General features: G+C 35.6%; 4 protein-coding genes across 4 annotated transcripts; 2 read left to right on the top strand and 2 right to left on the bottom strand.

Moving 5' to 3' along the window:
• Positions 1 to 959: 959 nt before the first annotated feature.
• On the top strand, positions 960 to 5,320 carry LOC110796427 (uncharacterized). The gene is made up of 4 exons (XM_022001485.2): positions 960 to 1,097; positions 1,247 to 1,301; positions 4,088 to 4,178; positions 5,026 to 5,320. The coding sequence occupies exons 3-4, from the start codon at positions 4,088 to 4,090 to the stop codon at positions 5,148 to 5,150; spliced, it is 216 nt and encodes a 71-aa protein (XP_021857177.1). The 5' UTR covers positions 960 to 1,097; positions 1,247 to 1,301; the 3' UTR covers positions 5,151 to 5,320.
• Positions 5,321 to 7,969: 2,649 nt separating this feature from the next.
• LOC110787300 (uncharacterized) lies at positions 7,970 to 9,937 on the bottom strand. The gene is made up of 2 exons (XM_021991913.2): positions 9,108 to 9,937; positions 7,970 to 8,337 (listed from the first exon to the last, which is right to left on the bottom strand). Exons 1-2 carry the CDS (start codon positions 9,411 to 9,413, stop codon positions 8,176 to 8,178), a joined length of 468 nt encoding a protein of 155 aa, XP_021847605.1. The 5' UTR covers positions 9,414 to 9,937; the 3' UTR covers positions 7,970 to 8,175.
• Positions 9,938 to 11,398: 1,461 nt separating this feature from the next.
• On the top strand, positions 11,399 to 16,011 carry LOC110796428 (asparagine--tRNA ligase, cytoplasmic 1). The gene is made up of 6 exons (XM_022001486.2): positions 11,399 to 11,969; positions 13,245 to 13,835; positions 14,426 to 14,676; positions 14,751 to 14,880; positions 15,435 to 15,493; positions 15,658 to 16,011. Exons 1-6 carry the CDS (start codon positions 11,466 to 11,468, stop codon positions 15,839 to 15,841), a joined length of 1,719 nt encoding a protein of 572 aa, XP_021857178.1. The 5' UTR covers positions 11,399 to 11,465; the 3' UTR covers positions 15,842 to 16,011.
• A 3,536-nt stretch (positions 16,012 to 19,547) lies between these two features.
• On the bottom strand, positions 19,548 to 24,289 carry LOC130461058 (uncharacterized). Its single transcript, XM_056828954.1, has 6 exons — positions 23,758 to 24,289; positions 21,823 to 21,873; positions 21,673 to 21,710; positions 21,470 to 21,572; positions 20,747 to 20,811; positions 19,548 to 19,762 (listed from the first exon to the last, which is right to left on the bottom strand). The coding sequence occupies exons 1-5, from the start codon at positions 24,097 to 24,099 to the stop codon at positions 20,794 to 20,796; spliced, it is 552 nt and encodes a 183-aa protein (XP_056684932.1). The 5' UTR covers positions 24,100 to 24,289; the 3' UTR covers positions 19,548 to 19,762; positions 20,747 to 20,793.
• Between the last annotated feature and the right edge of the window lie 966 nt (positions 24,290 to 25,255).

Below are 25,255 nucleotides of genomic sequence, written 5' to 3'. Positions count from 1 at the left end.
TTACACCATTGGTTAATTATGGAAGGAAGATAGCTCAGCTTTAGAAGAAGGAACTAGATACTATGACTGATAAATGGCAGTCCTCCATTGTTATGTATGTGGTGGGAGAATCTCCTACTATTGCCTCTGCCAAGAGGTTCATGAATGCAGTCTGGACTAATGTGGCTCAACCACTGGTTTTTTTTTTTTTTTTTAATGTATATTTTATTATCACGATGAGGGTTATTGTATCCTCAAATTTGCTAGCATTGAGGATAAGAACCTTATTGTTGCAGGTGGACCTTATACCTTTTATGGCAAGCATGTTATCATCAAACCTTGGGTTTCAGATTTCAACTTCTATGAGGAAGTTTTGAAGGTAATTCCATTGTGGGTTAAGTTCCCTAACCTTCCTCTCAATTGATGGGGTAATGATTCTCTTAGCAGAATAAGTAGCTTGTTAGGAGTTCCCTTCTTTGCGGATGGTTGCATCACTAGACGGAAAAGGGTGTCCTTTGCCAGAGTATTGATTGAGATGAATGTTACCAATCCCTTGCCTGGTCATGTTTGGGTTGAAGATTCATATGGGAAAGCCTTCAAGCAAGCTGGTGTACGAATGGAAACCAAACTTTTGCAAAGTGTGCAATGTTGTAGGACATGACTGTGACAAAATTCAGAAGCACTACAAAAAATTTACCTTTTCGTGGCGAATATTTAGTACCGAATTTATAATCGCTACAATAAATCAATAATGTGTGTGAAATAACATAACCAATTGTAGCACTTTATAACCGTTATATTAACCATTAGTTAAACGAGACCGAAAAACTAATTAGATATTTATTCAAAATAATGAAATATACCCGCTTCACTTTTCATAAATTGGGCTCAAAATTTTTGGTTCCCTCCTCTCAGTCTTTACAGTGTTCTTCTCAACTATCAACTTAGGGTTAAGAGATCAATTTTCTCTCATCCATCAAATTCCTCCACAACTAACAAATCGAAGGGGAAACGGTTTTCCATTATTCACCAGAAAATAAAATCAAATTCGTGTATTCTCAACTTGATTTCTCGAAACTCCATTCTCACTTCGAGCTTGATTTCACGAAAAGTTTCAGGTAATTTTCCTCATTTTATTTTAATTCTTTTCGAAATTTGGTATTTTCCCTGATCTTTTCAAGTTTTGGTTGAATTTTCGATGATAATTCCATATTAATTCGGTTGTCGTTGTTCGTTTCTCATCGCTTCTCTCCTTCCCCAAATTGAGGTACTCAGGGCAAACCAATTCACCTCTCTCTGTTGATTTCACGAAGCAGTTCCAGGTAATTTTCCTCTTTTGTATTTTAATTCTTTTCAAAATTGGGTTGAATTTTCCAATTATTTTCGAAATTTGGTTCAATTTTTCTAATTCTGTTCGAATTGTGGTTGAATTTCCCTAATTATTTTCGAATTAGGGTAGAGATTTGGTCCTCTGGTTTTCGAGGATTGTGTTGTGACTTTAGGCCGAGGCACTGCAGTCACTGTACTACGATTCTGTCAATTTTCTTTGAAACTTGTCCCCGAAATAAAAAGTTGATCTAGTAAATTAATCTCGTAGTTGCTGGCTTGAAGTGAGTCATTAACTTGGGGCAGGTTGTGGAGTAGCTGGCTTTGGTATATTTCACCTACTTCGTAGATGTCTTCTATAGTATGTGTGCCATTGTCTTTTTATCACATGTCACGAGTAAATGTGTCCATCTCAACTGCATTATGCGGAAAATTATACTGTATTGTTCTTGTGCTCCCCTTTGTGACATTTTCGGTAACCAGGGATAGTAATGTTAGGATGTGAAGTGGTCACAACTGAGAACTGTACATAAGTCCATTCACCAGTACACAAAGCAACATTAGCCAGTACAATGGGTGGTATTCATTCAAACATATTCTATTGGCACTCGAAAGTCTAGAACTAGCCTTAGACAAAATAATCATTGGACTGCATTCTTCCCAATTCTATTATATCTTTCTTTAATAAACAATACAAACCTTGCATAACTAGGTGTCTGCAACAACTCAGCAGTGCATAAGTTACGGAAGGAATCCAAGGGTAGTTTAAAGACTCTTCCTTACCCTAAACCAAGGCTTCCTGCATTCTCAGCAAACTCAACAAATACTTCAAATTCAATAACTCGAACTTAGGTAGAGGAATCAAAGAACATGCATATTCTTTTGGTGTAGAGAGAGTCACTAAGGGCAAGGCCACAAATGACATAGACGGGATTCGATCCCGGGTCTTGGGTACTACCCCCTCTAAGACTTTACCAACTAAGCTAGTTAACATCCACCTAAAGAACATGAATTTGTGACTATAAGACTTCAAGCAGAAACCCAACCTTCAAATCCTTCGCTCAATTCATTTCCAGTACTCTCTTTGACCAATTTAAAATCCAAAATCATTATGATAATTTCTTATTACCAATCAAAATTACAGCACACCCTTAAGGATTTCACTTTCAATAATACACATTATAAATTAAAACCAGAAGACACCTTTAGAAAGTCATCCTAGATTCTTAGTTAAGCAAAGTCATAAGAGACAATAAAATGCCGACTGAAACAATAATCACCTTTTCTCTATTGACCTTCAGCTAGAAGCCTAAGTTTCAAAACCTGTTAGGTATGTGTTGGCAATTTACAAGTAGATGAATAATACGAAATGATGTGCAATGAAGTGATATAGGGAGAGGGCACTCTAGATAGTATCTTAGTTATCGGTAGCTTGGGGAATAAGCTAGGAAGTTTATCACTATCTTAGGTATGTTCACAGGTCACTCTACCATGTTAAAAAATAAAAATAAACAAATCATTTTCTAGAAAAGAAAATTTCAGATTTCCGAGTTGCTTGACCGTGAATGTCTTCCCAGCGGTGGAAAAGATTTCATTATCTAAAGAAGTAAGATGATGACACCTAGTAATGTTGCTAGGTGTACAGTTCTATTTTCTTATGTACACCTAGTAATGTTGCTTGGTGTACTGGTGAAAGAAGTTTTGCAGCTGCTACAAAAAAATGTTAAACGTAATACTTCAAGGATCATGCAAGCAATTGCCAGCTCAGGTAGCTAACATTGTGGGATATGCTTCAGTTGTTCCTTTTGACCTATCTTTTCCTTGATTTTCGGCCATCCTCTTTGCTGGTGTCCATTTTCTATGTATCCTTTTACGAGAATATTTATTTGTAGATTCATTTGGCTCTATCAAGGTTGCAAAACTGGATTAGGGTAATAAAGATCATATACAAGTTGTTGATCCCCCATATGATTATGTGATTGACACTTATGTGGTAGGTGTCTGATAGTATTTCTCTTTTGAGGATGACATTGAAGTAATGCAAGCTTATGATCGTAAGTACATGTGTCATTGTGGTGAAAAAGTGGTTAATGTTTTGGAGCTGTAAAACCTGTTGGAGTGTTAAAACACGAGAAGGGTTGTTAAATCCAAACTCACTCATTTAGAATTTCCATGTTTTTTCTGAATCCCTGGAATATATTTAAAGACTTGTGTGCAACTAATATTACATATTTTAGAGTTTAAGATACTGGTGGGGCATAGAATTTACACAGGGTTTATCATAATTCACGAAACAAGTAATTACATGCTTCTTTACTTTGTGTAAATGTAGTTAACGTTTGGTTCTGTTTATTTGAGTATAAAAGGTAGTTGACTTCTTCGCAGATAAGGACCTCCTTAGTTCTAAATTTTTAATTCTCATTTGTTTGCATATCTACAAAATGTTATTCCAGAGGCACCTACGACAAAGTTATGCATGTCTAAATTATATTATGTTAGTTAATTTTGCCATGTAAAAATTTGCACGGAAAAGTTCTGATATGTGTGGATATCAGGTTTGTGAAGAACATCTTCTTGGTCCACTATTGCAAACAATTCAAATTTTCTTCTCTACTTTTTCACTCTCCTTCAAGATTGTATCATTTGTCTATGGGGTAAATAAATTCAGACTGAGGGCGTAGCAACTTAGTTATCACTTACCAATCATTAATATGTTAATGGTTGTTTCTTTAAGTATAGGTAGTTATGGGCTCATGCCTCAAATTATTTCATGTTATTGCAGATGAAGTTCCTGGATTGGTACGTGAAGATTGCAGTGGGTTCTGCCATGATTGGAGCTTCCATGGAGTTTTTCATGATTAAAACTGGCTTCTGTGTGAGAAATCTCCATTTCTCCCCTTTACTCCCCCTCCTCTCCCTTCCCTCACCCCCAATAGCCTTCTCATCCCCCCCGGCCCCGGCCCCGGCCCCGGCCCCAGGGATATATTCATCTACAAATTGCATCGAGTAGATGATAAGTGTACAACTAACAATCTATAATATAACTGATAGAATGCCTCCGTTCATCGTGTTCTTTGAAGTGACATAGACAAAGATGTCGAAAGGTCAAAGATTCATGTTGGGATATGCCAAAATTCGTCCTCTCGGGTTTTGTCGTCTGGGTGCAAAATATATTATGCATCTGGGTGCACCAAGAACTATTAGCTACAAATGAAAACCTAGGTGCATTTTGATGTTGTGCAGGTTGGGTGTATTAATTCTGTTAAACACATTTGCTTCACATAAAGGTTCTGCATATTGCTTGAGTTGCTTATACCAACTTCATCAGTTTCAGAGTAATAAAAGTTGAATGCAGACTTCATAAGTTGAATGTCATAACACTAGAAGGATGAAGTCCCATGTTCTGAACCTGATACCCTTCTTCTTTATTAGATTTTACATTGGACATCTCTCAGTAGCTCGAGCACTCAAGAATTTCAGATGTCTCACCCCTGGAATATACTAAGATCTGGTTTGGTGGTTTACGTATATTATAGAGTTGTATCAAATGATAAAAACATAGGGTAAAAGTAGTTCTAATGGTCTGTTTGCTAGGCATTGAAACGGGTTTTAGTTCATGTATACAATAATCTGAAACAATTTCTTGTGTTCTGAAACATATCTGGTATATGAATTTGAGTTAGCTTCAGGTTTACTAATGCTAAATTCTTTCCAATGCAGATGACAAGGTAACAGTTCTGGAGTCTGAAAAGCGAGCATGGGAGAATTCGCCTGAAGCTCAGGCTGCTAGAGAGGCTCTAAATCCTTGGAGACATATTGATGCCAAAGAAAATAAAGATCAATAGCTTGTTTGTAGACGCATTTGATTTTCACATTTTGGTGTTACATGTAATTTTAGAGGGAGTGTGTATTGTACGGGTTATTTTTTTGACGTCTCAATCATGAGAATTGCAGTAACTTATTTTAAGTTGAGAAATAAAAAAATATAAATAAAACATTCAGAAAATTTGTAACACACTATAGATATTAGATACTGCTATGTTATGTACCCCGTATGGCCCTGTTTGGCAATTGGCTGTTGGTTGTCGGCTGTTTTACTTGGCTGGTTTGACTGGCTGTTCAAGTTGGCTGCTTTTGTTGGCTGTTTGACTATGGATTGGTTACAAATATGTTTGGTAAAATCAGTTGTTGGTTGTTGGCTGTAGCTATGTAAAATGACATTTAAGGACATTTAATGAATTTTATTCATTTTTCAATACATACTTTGTATTATGTACGGAGTAAAACGTAATTACAAATAAATAAAATATAAATTTAAAAATAAATTACTTTATGCAATAGTATTAATAAATTATTATTTAATTAATAATTATGGAGTAATAATTAATAACTAATAATTAATAATCAATGATTAATAATTAATAATTAATAATAATTAAATTAATAATAATTATTAATTATTAATTAATAATTAATGATTAATTATTATTAATTAATAAATAATTATTTATTAATTATTCACTTTTAGTTATTAGTCATTAATTAGTACGGAGTACTCCGTAATTATTAACTTTTAGTTATTAGTTATTAATTATTAATTATTAGTTATTAGTTATTAGTTATTAATTATTAGTTATTAGTTATTACTCCCTCCATTCCTTTTTGTTCTTCCCATTTCCTTTTTTAGCATTTCTTTTTGTTCTTCCCCTACTGAATCTTTACTATTTTTGGCCATAGTTTTTTTACCAATTTACCCTAAGATTCCCCACTATTTACAAAAAATACCCTAAGATTCTACCCTTTCCCACCCACTTTTACCCCACCCACCTTATTTAATTAATTAACCTAACCCTACCCCCCCTCCCTTTATTACCCGTCCCTATCTCACAATCCCTCCCTCACCTCTCATTCTGATTTCTCTCTCTCACCTCTTCGGATCTCTCTCTCTCTTATTTCACTCTCTCTCTCTCTTAAAATTCCTCCCCTGTTCTTGAGAAAACCCTAGGTTTTCCGCCTCTGATCTGGGTTTTCCTCTCCAAATCTCGCAAATCTGAAACGTTTTCGCAGAAAAACGTTCATAAAAATTACTCGGAATCATTTTCCGATCAGATCCCCTCTATTTTTGTCCCCTTTTTGGTCCCTAATCGTCGCTGATCTCTGTTTTTCTGGTACTTTATGGGTTCTTCTTTGTCTAGAACTCGAGGTGATTCTGGGGTGGGAACTTCTGGTCAAAGAATCCCCGATTCCAACTGTGATTGGGGATCCAAGTGCAACTGTCCCAATAACGAGCATTCCTACTCCGCCGAATATAAAAACAATCTGTATTTGGCCCAAAAAGAAAATACGAGTACTCGAAACTATTTGGAAGAATGGTTTCGGAAGAGGGAAGTGGAGCCAGGAGAGGAGGTTGAGTCAAAATATGACGATCGGAAACCCACTCCCTCAGATCTGCGTTTTTTCGGTGAAGGAGATTCCGATGAGGTATTAATTTTGATTTTTTGCGATTTATTTAGGGTTATTGATGTCGGTTTTATTAAAATGGTTTGATGAAAGTTTGCATGTCTAAAAAAGTGGGATTTGATAAATGTTTGATTTATTTGGAGTATTGTTCATTAAACTCGGATTAATTTCTGGAGTAGTTGCTCTGATTTCCCATTGCATGTGTTAAAAATGCAGATCTGGTATTTGTTCGAATTTTTTGGAGATTTTTTGGAGATTTGTTGGATTCATTCGGGTTTTTTATGTTATTCTTTGCTCTGTTTTCTCATTGCATGTTGTTAAAATTGAGTTCTGATTTTATTTTGTGCTCTGTTTTTTCATTGCATGTTGTTAAAAATGAGTTCTGATTTTATTTTGGGCTCTGTTTTTTCATTGCATGTTGTTAAAATTGAGTTCTGATTTTATTTGGAGCTATTTGGAAATTAGTTGAAGAAAATCGGAATATTCATGTGTTTTGTTGATCTGTTTTCCCATTGCATGTGGTTAAAAATGGGATCTGGATGTATTTGGGATATTATTTCACATTTTTTGGGTAAAAATGGGATCTGGATGTATTCCGAAAATTAGTTGGATTTTAATGGAATTATTGTGTGATTTGCTTTCATTTATCTCATTGCATGTGGTAACCATGGTGATCTGAAATTATTTGGAACTTTATTTTGAGTTGTTTGATTAAATCTGATTTTAATTCATGGTCCCCTGTTATTTTATGATGGCACTAATCATGTTGTTTGTCCCCTATTGATTGCAAAGAACCAAGTGGGTCTGATTCATTTGATCTGGTGTATGTTGGAGAGTGTGAAAATGAGAATGGTGATGCTGTTGGGTCTCCAGGACAACTTTCATCTGGTTATCCCTCCTCAAAGAAAGGAGAAAAGGGAAAAAAATCGGCTTCAGCATCTGATGATGCTTAGATAAGTCTGTCTCCTTTCTCCCTTTTTTCATTTTATTGAATGCTGGCTAGCTGTGGAGTCATAAGGTGGATGCCAACAACTGTGATCTGTTGTTGGCCAGGGGTGTTGTTGTTTGGATGATGATGTTGTGATTAGTTGTATGGATGTTGATGTTAGATATTTTAAGTTATGATATTGATATTGATAATGATGATTGGATGATGGTGTTTCCATATGGTTATGATGTTTTTTTATTCATAACCATATGGAAACACCATCATCCAATCATCATTATCAATATCAATATCATAACTTAAAATATCTAACATCAACATCCATACAACTAATCACAACATCATCATCCAAACAACAACACCCCTGGCCAACAACAGATCACAGTTGTTGGCATCCACCTTATGACTCCACAGCTAGCCAGCATTCAATAAAATGAAAAAAGGGAGAAAGGAGACAGACTTATCTAAGCATCATCAGATGCTGAAGCCGATTTTTTTCCCTTTTCTCCTTTCTTTGAGGAGGGATAACCAGATGAAAGTTGTCCTGGAGACCCAACAGCATCACCATTCTCATTTTCACACTCTCCAACATACACCAGATCAAATGAATCAGACCCACTTGGTTCCTTGCAATCAATAGGGGACAAACAACATGATTAGTGCCATCATAAAATAACAGGGGACCATGAATTAAAATCAGATTTAATCAAACAACTCAAAATAAAGTTCCAAATAATTTCAGATCACCATGGTTACCACATGCAATGAGATAAATGAAAGCAAATCACACAATAATTCCATTAAAATCCAACTAATTTTCGGAATACATCCAGATCCCATTTTTACCCAAAAAATGTGAAATAATATCCCAAATACATCCAGATCCCATTTTTAACCACATGCAATGGGAAAACAGATCAACAAAACACATGAATATTCCGATTTTCTTCAACTAATTTCCAAATAGCTCCAAATAAAATCAGAACTCAATTTTAACAACATGCAATGAAAAAACAGAGCCCAAAATAAAATCAGAACTCATTTTTAACAACATGCAATGAAAAAACAGAGCACAAAATAAAATCAGAACTCAATTTTAACAACATGCAATGAGAAAACAGAGCAAAGAATAACATAAAAAACCCGAATGAATCCAACAAATCTCCAAAAAATCTCCAAAAAATTCGAACAAATACCAGATCTGCATTTTTAACACATGCAATGGGAAATCAGAGCAACTACTCCAGAAATTAATCCGAGTTTAATGAACAATACTCCAAATAAATCAAACATTTATCAAATCCCACTTTTTTAGACATGCAAACTTTCATCAAACCATTTTAATAAAACCGACATCAATAACCCTAAATAAATCGCAAAAAATCAAAATTAATACCTCATCGGAATCTCCTTCACCGAAAAAACGCAGATCTGAGGGAGTGGGTTTCCGATCGTCATATTTTGACTCAACCTCCTCTCCTGGCTCCACTTCCCTCTTCCGAAACCATTCTTCCAAATAGTTTCGAGTACTCGTATTTTCTTTTTGGGCCAAATACAGATTGTTTTTATATTCGGCGGAGTAGGAATGCTCGTTATTGGGACAGTTGCACTTGGATCCCCAATCACAGTTGGAATCGGGGATTCTTTGACCAGAAGTTCCCACCCCAGAATCACCTCGAGTTCTAGACAAAGAAGAACCCATAAAGTACCAGAAAAACAGAGATCAGCGACGATTAGGGACCAAAAAGGGGACAAAAATAGAGGGGATCTGATCGGAAAATGATTCCGAGTAATTTTTATGAACGTTTTTCTGCGAAAACGTTTCAGATTTGCGAGATTTGGAGAGGAAAACCCAGATCAGAGGCGGAAAACCTAGGGTTTTCTCAAGAACAGGGGAGGAATTTTAAGAGAGAGAGAGAGTGAAATAAGAGAGAGAGAGAGATCCGAAGAGGTGAGAGAGAGAAATCAGAATGAGAGGTGAGGGAGGGATTGTGAGATAGGGACGGGTAATAAAGGGAGGGGGGGTAGGGTTAGGTTAATTAATTAAATAAGGTGGGTGGGGTAAAAGTGGGTGGGAAAGGGTAGAATCTTAGGGTATTTTTTGTAAATAGTGGGGAATCTTAGGGTAAATTGGTAAAAAAACTATGGCCAAAAATAGTAAAGATTCAGTAGGGGAAGAACAAAAAGAAATGCTAAAAAAGGAAATGGGAAGAACAAAAAGGAATGGAGGGAGTAGTTATTAGTTATTAATTATTAATTATTAATTATTAATTATTAATTATTAATTATTAATTATTAATTATTAATTATTAATTATTAATTATTAATTAATAATTAATAATTAATAATTATTAATTATTAATTAATAATTAATAATTAATAATTAATAATTAATAATTAATAATTAATAATTAATTATTAATTATTAATTATTAATTATTAATTATTAATTATTAATTATTAATTATTAATTAATTATTAATTATTAATTATTAATTATTAATTATTAATTATTAATTATTAATTATTAATTATTAATTATTAATTATTAATTATTAATTATTAATTATTAATTATTAATTATTAATTATTAATTATTAATTATTAATTATTAATTATTAATTATTAATTATTAATTATTAATTATTAATTATTAATTATTAATTATTAATTATTAATTATTAATTATTAATTATTAATTATTAATTATTAATTATTAATTATTAATTATTAATTATTATTATCAATTATTAATCATTAATTATTAATTATTAACTATTAGTTAATTAGTAAAAAATAAGGACAAAAAAGTAATTTAGATAGTGAAAAGCCAAAAGCCAACTCCAAAAAGCTAGTGTTACTAGCTTTTCATTTTTGACGGAAAAGCTAGCTTTTCAGCAAACTAAAAAGACAGTTACCAAACATATTTTTTGGCTGTTTGACCAGATTAAAAAGCCAACAGCCAAAAGCCAACCAAAAAGCCATCAAAAAGCCATTTGCCAAACAAGGCCTATATGTATGTTGGTGCTGGTGCAGATACACCGTTCTGAGAGCTTCAACAGTCAGGGAAATTTACGAACAAGTGCGGCAGTTGATAATGAACTGAATTTGTAACTTCCCCATTAAAAACATGGTGTAGTAGTCAACCTACTGATGTACAGTATCAGACATGATTGCTAAGCGCCTTACTTAAAATTTGGCTTAAATCCCACTGTATCATTTTCAGATTACCCGAGTTGAAAAAATCCTTGTTTGAATATCTTATGTGAGTATTTTTTGTCTTTTCTGATCTAATCTGATTTTTCTAATCTGGGTTACTAAGTAATAAAAATGAAACACAACGATAACATTCCGTACAAAAATAATCCTACCAACGACTAGAATGGAATCAGAATCAATTCCAATCCATATCAATTACTCCGTATCAAATACTCCCTCCGCCCCGGAATACTTGACCTGTTTTCCTTATCGGGCCGTCCCTTAATACTTGACATGTTTCTAAAAATGGAAATATTCTAACAATATTATATTATTTTTCACTCCACCCCTATTAACCCACCTATCCCTACTCCTAAGTCAATTCAAGTCCCTTAAACTCTGTGACGGTCAAACCGGGTCGAGTATTCCGGGACGGAGGGAGTAGGTGTGAACCACATCCACTAAAAGAACATTCCGTAGTTCATTTTTTGAAGAATCCATAATAGGGTTAATTGAGCACTAGAGTGACGCATTTGTAACCAAATCCACATCCTCCATGGCGGAAGAGTCCACACCACCGCCGCCGACAACCGAAATGTCCAACGCCACCCTAACCGATACACCAACACCACCCACCCTCCCTCTAGCCCGCTTCTCAAAGCGCGTTCCAATCGCCTCTATTCTCAACCGCCCCGATGGCGGCGCCTCCCTCGCCGGCCAAACTGTCGTCATCGGAGGGTGGGTTCGTACCGGCAGGGAACAAGGAAAAGGTGCCTTCGCCTTCCTGGAACTCACTGATGGTTCGTGTGCCGCGAATCTCCAAGTCATGGTCGACGCTTCAGTGTACGATTTGAGCATCATTATTCACACCGGCACCTCTGTTTCTCTCTTAGGCACCCTCAAGACGCCGCCTGAAGGTACCAGGCAGAAGATTGAGCTTAGGGTTGATAAAGTGTTGGAATTAGGTCCTGCTGATCCTTCTACTTATCCTTTACCTAAAACTCGGCTTACGCTTGAGTTTTTGCGTGATCGTTTGCATCTTCGACCTCGAACCAACCTGGTAATTCCATTGCTTTCATTGTTTCTTTGTTCATTATTACGCTTTTATTGAATGTGTGGAGTCTATGTGGGAATTTTTTGCACATTTGCCACCTTCCCGATGGGTTTCTTTCCTGTTTGCCTGCCGGATTCGACTCGGACGTGTTTGGACTTCCCTTATTAAGTACTAAGTAGTAACTGACGAATGCCGATTTATGTTGTGGTGGTTTTCGGTAATGTTTATAGGATTATGGTTTTGGAAAGAGAGTTTTCGTTATGATGATAACTTAGGCAACATCCAGTAATTGAGAACTTGATTTGAAAGCAATGCTTTGCAATGTGGTTATGTTTGTTTCGAACTTTCATTTGTTTGGGATTGAAATTTTGTTTAGATTGCTCTTATATATATATATGATCAGGTGGTTGAATATGGTTATATGACCTGCTGGTTGAATTGCAAGCATTCAAGAGCATGTTAAACTTGGAATATTCTATTGTTATTATAATTTTTGTAATGACAATTTCAGACTTTCAGGACACATTTATGCGTCTAAAAATTGGAAGAAGTTTAAGATTTTGATCATTTTACCTTGACCAAATGTAGGAAATTTGAGGAAAGCATTTATTCTATGGTAAATTTATCTAGTTTCCGTAGAGTTGATTAGTGGGTGTGTTTGGATAGTGAGATAGAAGGGAAAGGAAGGGGAGGGGATGATGAGGGAGGGAAGGGGAAAGAAAGGGAGGAGGGAGGGAGGTAAGCTCCATTTTCCCTCCAAATCTCTTTTCCTTCCCCAAATCTGTATGTATCATTACTTTGTTCATAAGTTCATAGTTCTAAGTTCTTCAATAATATGTATCATTACTTTGTTACCTTTCAATTTCAAAGTGGACATAGTTATGTAAGCTAGTAACATTTTCTCATCATAACTGTTGCCCAACAGGCTCTGACCTCATTCATCCAGGGAGCATCATTATATGTTTTGTTCTGTTTTCTGTTATCTCATATTCTCGTTGCCTTCATTATAGTAGATTCTCATCATCTCAATCTCATAATGTGGACGCTGTTAGGCAGATTGTCTTGTAGGTTTTTGTTTATTTCTGTATTACTGATCTTGAGATGTTACCTGCATATACTCTATTAGGTTAAAGACATTGAAAATTGAAGGAACATTACATTTTATAGTAGTGCTATTCTTGAACTTTGCACAAGTAATTTTCTCATCAAAGTGTTGTTTTGAGATCTGATGCTAATTGGGTACCTAGTGTGTCTAATGACATGGCTATTTCTTTGAAACAGATATCTGCTGTTAGCCGAATTCGCAATGAACTTGCATATGCAACTCATGTATTCTTCCAAGAGCATGGGTTTCTGTACTTGCATACACCCATCATCACCACTAGTGATTGTGAGGGTGCAGGTGAGATGTTTCAAGTCACAACGTTGATCAACGAGACAGAAAAGGTGGAGAAAGAGTTGATTGAAAACCCACCTCCATCAGAAGCTGACACTGAAGCAGCAAAGCTTGTTGTTCAGGAAAAAGGGGAAGCTGTTAAGAAACTTAAGGAAGATAAGGCAAGCAAAGAGGAAATTAAGGCTGCTGTTACACTGTTAACCAAAGCTAAAGACGATCTTGCCAAGTTGGAAGAGAGAGCTAAGCTTAAGCCTGGTCTTCCCAAAAAGGATGGGAAAATAGATTATTCTCAAGACTTCTTTGCTCGTCAGGCATTCTTGACAGTTTCAGGACAACTGCAAGCTGAATCTTTTGCATGTGCCCTTGGTAGTGTTTACACATTTGGGCCGACATTTCGTGCTGAGAACTCCCATACTTCCAGGCATCTTGCTGAGTTTTGGATGCTGGAGCCAGAAATGGCATTTGCAGATCTTGAGGTTCTTTCTTTTCTAGATTTTGTCTATTAAACCGTTTTTTTTTTCCTTAAGTTTTGTAAATCAAGTGCATGCCCATGAATCTTGTATGCTATACGTAGACTTCTGTACTCAATTAGACTTCCAGAAACCTTAGGTGGATTGACATTTAAGATGGCAATATTTTGTGATGGACATGCCTGCTTTAATTTTTTTCCAATAGTTTCCTTGCGGCTAAGCTTGCATTTATGAAATCCTGGTTTCTGTAGCTGTTCTGACTGCTGGGGTTTAGTTTTTTATTGAACTTGACTCCTCAAGTCACAAAGATGTTCACTATCTTTAAAAAATATTTTACATTGAGTTACATTAATTTATATAAGCTACTTTACTGTATTCAATGAACCTTTTCTGCAACTGCTTTATTGGTCTTTTTTGTTTAAATTGTCTCTACTCATGGGGGAGTAAGAATCATATATGCATTATTGTCTGTACAACTGCACAAGTCATAAAAGGCTCAAGAATCCATGAATTCTGTGCATGCAAGATTATTTGTAAGATTTAACAACAAATTTCAGACAACATTGAACTGATAAATGTTTACATTCTCTTCCCAGGATGATATGAACCTTGCAGAGGCATATGTACAATTTGTTTCTCAGCGGTTACTTGACAGGTGCATTGATGATATGGAATTGATGGTCAAATTCGTTGACAAGACAGCAATTGATCGTTTGAAAATGGTTGCTTCAACTCCTTTTGTGAGAATTACTTACACAGAAGCAGTAAAGAAGCTCCAGGAAGTTACAGATAAGAAATTTGAGAACAAAGTTGAATGGGGGATTGATTTAGCAACTGAGCATGAAAGGTACATAAATCTGTGTTTGTGAAAATTCAATTGATGGCGCACAGGCTGATGTCATAGTTCACTTTACCTTGCAGATACTTGAGTGAGGTCTTGTTCAAGAAGCCAGTCATAGTGTATGATTACCCAAAAGATATTAAAGCATTTTATATGAGGCTAAATGATGATGGGAAGACCGTCGCTGCAATGGATGTGCTTGTGCCAAAGGTAGGCTTCTTATCGTTGATATAAGTGCATGCTTCTCCGCCAAGGTGAAATCTTGAGCTGAAACAAAAAGCACTGTCCTTTTATTTTACTCATTCCGTCTGGATTTTGTAGTCACAAAGTCCCAAGCTCCCAACACTACATAATCAGGAATTCATCATGATTTCGCTGAAATACCCGCTATATGTCTTATTCCCATCTTATATCACTTAGGCAGTTAGGCCCTCTCTTCAATGACAAGAATATATTCAGTAAAAGTAATTTTAGTAAGTAAAATTGTTGTTTGAACAAAAGTAAGTTTTAACTAGTACTCCATAAGTTTTTTTACCTGTAAAATTCAGTTTAAATCAGCAAAAGTTAGTTAATAAAAATTTCTTTGTGAGTCAGTATACATGACTATTATTTCCAGAAGGAGGGGGAGTTTAGTTTCTTGTATCATTGGTGGTGATATTTGTGATAGCCGATTCACTAAGGCCAATATATGAGGGCAATGTGTGTAAAGTGTAATCATGGTTTTAGGTGTTCATATGGTCATATCTGTTGGTCTGTATTTGCAGGTTGGTGAACTGGTTGGGGGAAGCCAGAGAGAAGAGCGTTATGATGTTATATGCAAAAGGTAGGAAGGATGAACTTTTTTTTTATTTGGGTTTGTGCTGTTTATTTTGAGGCCATTGATGTTGATTACTGTAATGTCTTTGGTTTGTTTTTGGTGTTTTAAATGGTTAAGATTAAAAAAAGATCAAGTATGAGATCCTCAGAAATGCTGTATTCATAATGCAGGATTGTTGATATGGGATTGCCTTTGGAGACATACGAATGGTACCTGGACCTCAGGCGTTATGGCACCGTGAAACATTGTGGATTTGGTTTGGGATTCGAGAGGTTGATTCTGTTTGCGACTGGCATTGACAATATCAGAGATGTTATTCCTTTCCCGCGTTACCCAGGGAGGGCGGATTTATAGGGAGGACAACTGGTGATACTGCTAGTACTTACATTTACCCTATTTGCGAAAACAGCATTACCAATTGTGAATTATTTTTGACCTTAACATAATTACAACCAAAAATAGAAAACCAGAACTTCTTGATGAAGTATATGATATGGACTTATGGGATTGATCATTGATGATGACCTTGGAGTCGATTTTTTGTACTCTTTTTTTTTTTTGTTATATATGTTTAAAGCTCTTGTGATAAAACTAAAAGAGGTGTTCAAGAATCGGCTTGGACCGGGAAAATGGACGGGACTTTATTCCCATATTGAAAAGACATTTGGTCTATCGATTTTGGACTTCTTAATTAAAAACTAGTTTTTGGGCGCAGGTGATGTCCCGTGTTAGAACTCTTTTGCAATAATAACATGAAACATGTCATGTGCCTAATGGTAAAAGCTTTATTGTTTAAACTCAAGGTTGAGGGTTCAAACTTTATACAAATCATGTTTAATATTTTTATGTAAATGAAAATTACATGGGGTGAAAGAATCGTAAACAAAACGCCACGTGACTACTTTCCATGAACTCTTAGCCAACAAATATTACCGGTCCCTAATTTATATATGCAAGGTAAAACAACTTGTCATAAAATCTAAACAACCGCCAAGATATACTAAATCGTCCATCCACGAATAACCATCACATTTCTCAATTTGTTAAAGGTCACTATGACTAACCAATGTAACAATGCTTCTTGAATTTTTTTCCTGTCCATCTTGATGTTTAAAGCTCTTGTGATAAAACTAAAAGAGGTGTTCAAGAATCGGCTTGGACCGGGAAAATGGACAGGACTTTATTCCCATATTGAAAAGACATTTGGTCTATCGATTTTGGACTTCTTAATTAAAAACTAGTTTTTGGGCGCAGGTGATGTCCCGTGTTAGATTTCTTTTGCAATAATAACATGAAACATGTCATGTGCCTAATGGTAAAAGCTTTATTGTTTAAACTCAAGGTTGAGGGTTCAAACTTTATACAAATCATGTTTAATATTTTTATGTAAATGAAAATTACATGGGGTGAAAGAATCGTAAACAAAACGCCACGTGACTACTTTCCATGAACTCTTAGCCAACAAATATTACCAGTCCCTAATTTATATATGCAAGGTAAAACAACTTGTCATAAAATCTAAACAACCGCCAAGATATACTAAATCGTCCATCCACGAATAACCATCACATTTCTCAATTTGTTAAAGGTCACTATGACTAACCAATGTAACAATGCTTCTTGAATTTTTTTCCTGCCCATTTTCATTCATATTCCTCTTGAAATTCCTTTGGTTTTCCCCAGCATTAAACTCTTTTCTTTTCTCCCTAAGAACAATATTTTTCTTGTCCCTTCTAGACTGCAAACCATAAATATGAACAACTTTCCCATACACAATATCCAAAGATGTGTAGGTTTCCCCACCTAATCCTAATTGGATCTCCTCAGTCAAACCTTGCTTAAACCTCAGAGCCTTTAGCTCCTCTGTGGCTACAACCTCAGGTGCAAACCACGACAGTGCTATAAATTTGCTATAGTAATCGGCAATAGTCATGCTCCCCATACTAAGGTTTATGAATTCCTAAACTTTTTGCTTTCTCATAACAGGTATGGTAAAACTTTCCCTTAAGGCAGTAACAATTGAATCCTAATTGAATCTCTCAGCAATGCTAAGCCTAACTCTATTCTCTCTCCACCATAAATCAGCTTCATCTTTCAAATACATGACAACTTGACCCACTCTCATATTCTAAGGACAGTTCACAGCCTCAAACAATTTCTCAAACTCTCTAAACTAGTTCTCTAAAAAGTAAGATCAGTTTCCCCCTTAAAGTATGGTGACTTAACTTTTACTAGTCTCTCCAACATGTCCCCAGCAGAATCGGGACGCTCAGTTCTCTCTTGGATCAGCTTTTCCGCCAAGAGGCGAATAGCAACAACTAAATCATTATTGTTGGCCATTCTATAACACGACCTGAAATTAATATACTCTATCTTAGGTTCTAAACATCACTTACATGCCATTCTATATCAAGCAATATTTGATTTGACCATAGAGATCGCCTCAATAAACAATATTCACATAAAATCATTTACGAAGGTGCAACAATCATTGCAAAATAATTCTCCTCGATCATTCGCGAACGAAATTCACATAAAGGACATCCGATCGAGGAAAACAAATCAAATGCAATCATCACAAATAATAATAATAAAAGAAATTATTCCTCTTCGCGTGCCCAAACTAAATCATTGACCACTTGGATAATTGAATATTTAACTTTAATTCCTCAAAAGAAACTTGTATTTCCTAAAAGAAACTTTTATTCCTCAAAACAATCTTGCTATTCCATGCACGAGGAGCTTGTTTGAGCCCATAAAGGGCTTTTCGAAGGCGATATACCTTTTCTTCTTGGCCTTCTATGACATATCCTTGCGGTTGCTCAACATATACTTCTTCATTGAGCTCCTCGTTGAGAAATGCAGATTTAACATCTAATTGAAAAACTTGTAATTTAAGTTGAGCCGCAAGTGCGAGAACTGACCTGATCGTCTCCATGCGGACGACTGGAGCATATGTTTCAGTGAAGTCGACTCCTGGTTGTTGTGAGTATCCTTTTGCGACCAGACGAGCCTTGTTCTTTTGAATTGATCCATCTTCATGCTCCTTGATCTTGTAGACCCATTTGAGGCCTATCACTTCCTTGTCTTCAGGCTTGTCAACGAGCTCCCATGTGTTATTTTTCTCAATCATTCGAATCTCCTCATTCATTGCTTCGATCCATTTGTCTTCTCGTGTTTCTTCATGAAAGCTTAGTGGTTCACCGGCAAAGAGAGCCATGATAGCATAATTGCATTCATAATTCTCCAAGTAGGATGGAGGACGCCGATCACGTTGAGATTGTCAAACTGCTTGAGTTGGTCTTGAAGAACTTGAAGTTGATGTTGTGCCTTGTGAGCTGGAAGGTGATCTTGGGCTCCTTGGTGATGATGGACTTGAGGATGATTGTGTTGCTGGCTGAATTGGGCCTTCTTCTCCATTTGGACCTAGTGGAAGAATGTCTCCTTGAGAAAGTTCTGGATCATTCTCGTTCCATTTCCATTGTGCTCCTTCATCAAATTTCACATCTCGAGAGATGATTAATTTCTTGGATTCGGGATTGAAGAGACGATATCCTTTTGATTCGTCACTGTATCCAATAAAGATACATTTCTCTCCTTTTACATCCAACTTTTCTCGATTTTCTTTCGGGATGTGGGCAAATGCAATGCACCCAAAAACTTTAAGGTGCTCAACTCTTGGCTTTCTTTTGTGCCAAGCTTCATAGGGGGTGACTTCCCTGACTGCTTTTGTGGGAGATCTGTTAAGAATATAGACAGCTGCATGGACAGCTTCTGCCCAAAAATATTTAGGAAGATTTTTCCCTTGCATCATGCTACGGGCCATTTCAGCAATTGTTCGATTCTTCCTTTCCGCAACACCATTTTGTTGAGGTGTGCGTCTTACTGTTAATTCCCTTTTAATACCATGCTTTTTACAAAAGCCATTGAATGTAACACCCCGACAATTCCCATTTTCTAAAATACCCCTTTTAAATATAACTGTAGGGAATTATCAAAGTATTATCGCCCGTGTGAAAACGTAACGGCTTATTCAGAATTTTGCAGCGGAAAATATAAAACTAACTTTTAGGTTCATAAATAATCTTATTACATATTAGTCCAAAACCAATTAACTGAAATAAGGAAATACGAATAGTACGACAAATTTCAAATTTAAGTCAACAAGCCAAATCACTTAATAAAGCAAATATAACTACAAGCTCTCTAATCCCGATCCCAATGATGCATCATCTTCAAACCTGTAGATGGGCAACGCTTATTGATCCTTAGAGACTGCTCACCAAAGATGGGTCATCACAGGATCAATAAGGCATAGCCATGATCAACACACACAAACAAAGCACGTAATCAGCAAAGCTGAGTACTACATACTAAAACAATAATAATCCTAACATGATACTATTAACGAACAACCCTAACATGATACTAATGAACATAAACAAGGGCAGACAAAACATGATAATTTGACGACCATACTTAACTAGACTGGACTTTAATAACAATAATATTATTTTAGTTGAAATAGACAATGGACCGAGTTTTCTAGCTAGAGGCTTCACTAAGGAAGACGAGGTACGGGCGCGACTCCGTAACCTCAGTGACCTGCGATATCGAGGAACGTTTGAATAAAAATAGGACACGGTGATCAATCCGGTCCGAATTAAAGGCCATGGGCTACCACCATGAACCCCAACTCATGTTTGTCCGTCACTTTAGACGTGCACAGTCTAAAGCTATTGCTACTCAGTTTCACTTTACATGATTTACAAATTGACACTCTGTTATGACTCAACAATCACATAAGGCATACAATCCACATTTATTTACAACTGTTTTTATCTTGGAATTAAGTAAGTGATCACAAAGGCATCAAACAAGACTCATTCCAATTAACTCCAATCCTTCCTTTAATACTGATCAACCCTGTATATGGGTATAAGGTTTCAACTTACTAAATGAGGTCCTCGGCCCTCATAAAGTAGTGAAAAGCTAAAAGGGAACAACAATCCACTGATCTGAATTATATACAAAGTAATCTAGTGTTCCCAATCAAACATGTTTGTATCAATCATCCATACTAACATGCTATAATCCTCAAAATGCAATATAGGTTCAATATGTCTAACCAACAGTATTAAACATGCAATATTCAACATGACTAAATTCATCAACGATATCAACATAACCAAGTTCATCAACAATTCAACATGGTTTCAACAATTAGCACACATTCCAAGCACACAGGTATGTACGTACCTTGTGTAAACAAACTGATAGGTCACTTTAACACTTTCAAAAGTCGCCTAAAGAGAATTCTCCGCCTAAACAATCCAACAAGTAATCTCAATCAATTTCTAATCATTGACAACCACAATAAAGCATTCTAAATGCATCCTAAACATATTTAGAACTTTCCTAAATATCAAAACTTGAACATTTGCTTTCCTAGCATCATAATTATTGAACTAGTGGTTGAAATTCGTTGAAAACTTTTTGCAATCATCGTATTTTAAATTTTCAGCAATATAAACTCATTTGAAACTTCACCAAGGTCCATCTACGTTCCTAGTACCTCAAAACAATGAATTTAATAATCCATACTCAACCTACCATGATTTACAATCATAAAAACCTTGAATTTCATACTTTAAACAATAAAAAATCGATATTTCAATGTAATTAGATAATCTGAAAATTAATAACTTTATTATATAATTCGTATAATCTGAAATCAATAATTTAAATCATAAAACTATAACTTTAATTCAAGAAAACGTAATTCGAATTAATAAAACATGATTAAACCCTAACTTATATTTTAATCAACCAAAACTGAAAATAATTCGTTTATAATCTCAAACCAAATCTGAAAATCATGTTCAAATCATAAAAATTATAAATTTAATATCAAGAACATAATTTAAATTAACAACTATAATTAATTTAAAATAATTAGTTATTTAGGGTTTAAGAAATAACCAAATAAGAGAGAACAAGGAGGCTGGGCGGCGGTGCACGAGGCGGCAGCGGCGGTGGCTGGCTGCTGTCATGGGCGGCGGTGCACGAGGCGGCAGCGGTGGTGCTGTCGAAAACCGAACAAAAAGGGAAGGGAGTGAGGGAGGACGAACGAAAATGGCACGAAAAGAAAGGGAGCGACGGAGAAAGGGGATGCGGTGGCTTACCGGCGTGACTGACGACGGTGGTCCGGCGGCCTTGGTGGCTGCAAGAAGACAACACATTAAGGAGGAGGCAAAATCGCAAGGAAGAAAGAAAAACAGGGAGGGAAAAGGAAGACGAAGGAGAAGGTCGAAGGAAAGGGAAAGCAAGCTTACCGGCGGCGAGCGGTGGTCCGGTGGCTGGGCAAGTCGGCAGAGAGTCGGCGGCTGGGCAATGAACGTGAAGGGAGGAGAGAGAAGCAGCAGTGAAGAGTTACGTGAATTTGGTTTCACGTGAATTAGAAAAGGGGAGGGAGTATTGTTTTGGGTTTCATTGGTTTGGGCTTTACCTAATTGGGCTAGGAGTAGGATTTAGGTTGTTTGAATCCAAAACTGTTAGAATTGTTTTCCAAATTCGATCGAGCGCGTTTTCGTAATTCGAATTCTTTTCAACGTAAAATTCTAAAATTACTTTTAATTTCATAAATCGTTAAAATATTTAAAACGTAAATAAAATAAATATACATTAATTATATATTTATTACTAAAATTCATAAATTCTATTTAAATATAAATAATATATGTTAAGATATATTTAATAAAATTTATAAATTTACGGGGGATTACATTGAATTCACTACTTGTGAATTCTCCCCCACGATCTGTTCTTAAAATTTTCAAAGAATGCCCACTTTGTCTCTCCACGAGGGCTTTAAATTGCATGAAGTGAGAGAATGTTTCTGATTTATGCTCCAAGATATATACCCACATCATGCGTGAAAAATCATCAACGAACAATAGAAAATATCTTTTTCCGCCAAGAGACGGAGTTCTGGTAGGGCCCCATATGTCTGCATGAACAAGCTCTAACGGAGCTCTAGCCCTCCAAGATGATGTAGGAAATGGCAATCTATGCATTTTGCCATATATACAGCCCTCACAGATTTTTCTTTCATTATTTATTGGTGGCATTCCAACCACCATTTCCTTTTTCTTTAACAGTTTTAAACTGTCAAAGTTTAAATGCCCGAATCTTAGATGCCACAGTGTGGATTCATCAACAATGGAGGAGAGAGTCATATTATTTTCTAATTGCATTTTTAAAGGAAATATTTTGTTAGGAGCCATATGGACTTTTGCAATTATTTGACCATTTTTCTTATCATATATGAGGCATATATTATTATCAAATTTCACCATATAGCCTCTTTGAATTAGTTGGCCTACACTTAATAAGTTTTGTGTAAGCCCAGGGACATAGAAAACATCATGGATGAATTTAGAGGAGCCGTCTTTTGTTTTAACGGAAATAGTCCCTTTGCCAGCAACATCTTGGCTACTTCCATCACCAAGTGTAATTTGAGTTTTTATGTTTTCATTTAGACTGACAAATGAATTTTTATTGCCAGTCATGTGGTTTGAACAACCACTATCAATATACCAAGTATCACTCGGTTCATGTTGTGCATTTAAGCATGTATAAAATAATTGATCGGCGTTTGTGTTACTTCCGGTGAAATTAGCCTCTTCTTTTTGTCGGTACCAACAATCTTTCTCAAAATGAGTGTGCTTGTTACACCTTTTACATTTATACCGACAATCTTTTGTATTATGGCCATTTTTCTTGCACAAATTGCAATATGAACTTGATTGATTATTTTCTCGACTCCCTTGATTTTTATAATTTTCTCTCCCCTGCCACGGTTATATGAACTTCCTCTTCTTGATTGATAATTTAAACCGTGACCAATTTTTATTTTCTCCATTGTTAGAAAATCTTAGTTTAGCTTGAAAAGCTTGTTCTAGTGGCTCTTCTGAAAAATTACGCATTCTTTCTTCATGAGCTAAGAGTGAACCCATTAGCTCAGTTAAAGTGAGTGTTGATAAATCTTTATTAGCTTCTTCTATTGCAGCCACTATGTGATCATATTTTGCTGTAAGACTTCTTAATATCTTTCTTATAATTTTAACATCTTCTATTGTGTCTCCATTAGATCGAATTTGATTAACGATGGTTGAGACTTGATCAAAATATGATTGAAGATTTTCATCTCTAGACATTTTTAAAGTATCAAATCTTCCCCATAAAGATTGTAGTTTAAAGAGAATTACCTTTTCGGAGCCTCTATATTTTGTCTCCAAGATGCTCCAAGCCTCCTTGGCCGTTGTAGCAGCCATGATGGTAGGAAGGATTGTTTCATCTACTCCACGATAGATTAAGGATAGGACATAGTTATCCCTTATCCTATTTTGTTTGTAATGCTTCCTTTTTGCTTCATCCCAAGTAGCTTCTTCGTTGGCATCCTTGGGTTGTTCGTACCCATTTTGGACTAACTCCCACAAATCTTGTGAGATAAATACAGATTTCATTTGCATACACCATTGTTGGTATTTTTCCCCTTTAAATAAAGGTACCCAATTAACTTGGGGATAGTTGAATGTGTTTGAGGCCATGTATATTTAAGTGGTGGATTAGGTTGGATGCAAGAATTATTGGTTGTATTGGAGGCTTTAGAATAATTGGCTCTTGATACCAAATGTTGGAAATATTTAGGAAGATGTAGTGGGCTTTAGTATATTTGTGATTAATTGATTGAGTAATGTTGATGATCTTTGAGTATGAAAGAGGAATTACAAAGAGACTTTCGTGGGGAATTCTTCTTGTTGTATTCACTAATGCTTTACAATGCTACATATTTATAGTAGTACAATGTTGGTGGTTTCCACCACTACACTTCTCTAGACTATTCTATTCTAGACTATTCTACTTTTTTCCCTTTGTAAATAGTTCTAGGTTTTTCTACTCTTAGATATTTGTTTAGGATAGTCTAGATATTTTATTACATGTTTCTAGATTTTTCTAGATTATTGTTTTTAACAGAAACTTCACTCACAACATCAATATGAAGACAATTAAAAAAACACCCCATAACAATACACTGGTGTTAATTTTATTAATAACATCAAATTAAATGACCAAGAAAAAATAGTCATTTTAACACTCTCATGCGTGTATAATGCAACAAAATGCAAAAAAAAATATGCATTCTAGTACGGGGAGTGAGCATGAGGTACCCGTGGTTGGTACATAACTACATTTGATGCACGTGGCAGCATGTGAACCTTCATGTGTCATCTGTAATCAGTCATGCACTTCAAATTTTTGAGTACCCACAATCACCCTGATTATCTTTAAAACATATATTTGAATAAGTTTCACAGTAAAGTATCAACATTATGTATAAGGTATCACTAAATATAATAAACTAAACCCAAACGCATTATAATAACACCTAATGTTCTAATTTCCCAACTGAACCTATGAACAACATATCATATAATAAAATAAATTACAATTGGTATCCGCATAACACTTAGAGCATCTCCAATGGTTGTAGCTAGGGACTAGCTTGAAATTTATAAAAGTTTCAAGCTAATAGCTAGACCATTGGAGTGAAACTAATAAATTAGCTTGGCCAAGCAAATTAGCTTAAACAACTAGCTCTCAAAATTGCCAAATAATTAACTGACAAGTGGGACAAATTTAAATAATAAGCTAGTTGCTAGCCATTGGAGCACAAATTAGCTAAACAATAAAATAGCTTGAAAT

This window comes from Spinacia oleracea, chromosome 5 (genome assembly GCF_020520425.1).
Source record: "Spinacia oleracea cultivar Varoflay chromosome 5, BTI_SOV_V1, whole genome shotgun sequence".
NCBI lineage: Eukaryota > Viridiplantae > Streptophyta > Magnoliopsida > Caryophyllales > Amaranthaceae > Spinacia > Spinacia oleracea.
This window is presented reverse-complemented; position numbering and strand designations above follow the sequence as displayed.

What these genes read in the sequence shown, in the direction of transcription:
- LOC110796427 (XM_022001485.2), top strand. Translation starts at nt 4,088, where the DNA reads ATGAAGTTCCTGGATTGGTACGTGAAGATTGCAGTGGGTTCTGCCATG. An exon ending in CATGATTAAAACTGGCTTCT is followed by an intron (nt 4,179 to 5,025) that starts GTGTGAGAAATC and finishes TTTCCAATGCAG; the next exon opens with ATGACAAGGTAACAGTTCTG.
- LOC110787300 (XM_021991913.2), bottom strand. Translation starts at nt 9,413, where the DNA reads ATGGGTTCTTCTTTGTCTAGAACTCGAGGTGATTCTGGGGTGGGAACT. An exon ending in GTGAAGGAGATTCCGATGAG is followed by an intron (nt 8,338 to 9,107) that starts GTATTAATTTTG and finishes ATTGATTGCAAG; the next exon opens with GAACCAAGTGGGTCTGATTC.
- LOC110796428 (XM_022001486.2), top strand. Translation starts at nt 11,466, where the DNA reads ATGGCGGAAGAGTCCACACCACCGCCGCCGACAACCGAAATGTCCAAC. An exon ending in TGGATGTGCTTGTGCCAAAG is followed by an intron (nt 14,881 to 15,434) that starts GTAGGCTTCTTA and finishes CTGTATTTGCAG; the next exon opens with GTTGGTGAACTGGTTGGGGG. An exon ending in TATGATGTTATATGCAAAAG is followed by an intron (nt 15,494 to 15,657) that starts GTAGGAAGGATG and finishes TTCATAATGCAG; the next exon opens with GATTGTTGATATGGGATTGC.
- LOC130461058 (XM_056828954.1), bottom strand. Translation starts at nt 24,099, where the DNA reads ATGGCCTCAAACACATTCAACTATCCCCAAGTTAATTGGGTACCTTTA. An exon ending in AATATAGAGGCTCCGAAAAG is followed by an intron (nt 21,874 to 23,757) that starts GTAATTCTCTTT and finishes TTCATTGCCCAG; the next exon opens with CCGCCGACTCTCTGCCGACT. An exon ending in CACCGTCGTCAGTCACGCCG is followed by an intron (nt 21,573 to 21,672) that starts GTAAGCCACCGC and finishes GGTTTTCGACAG; the next exon opens with CACCACCGCTGCCGCCTCGT.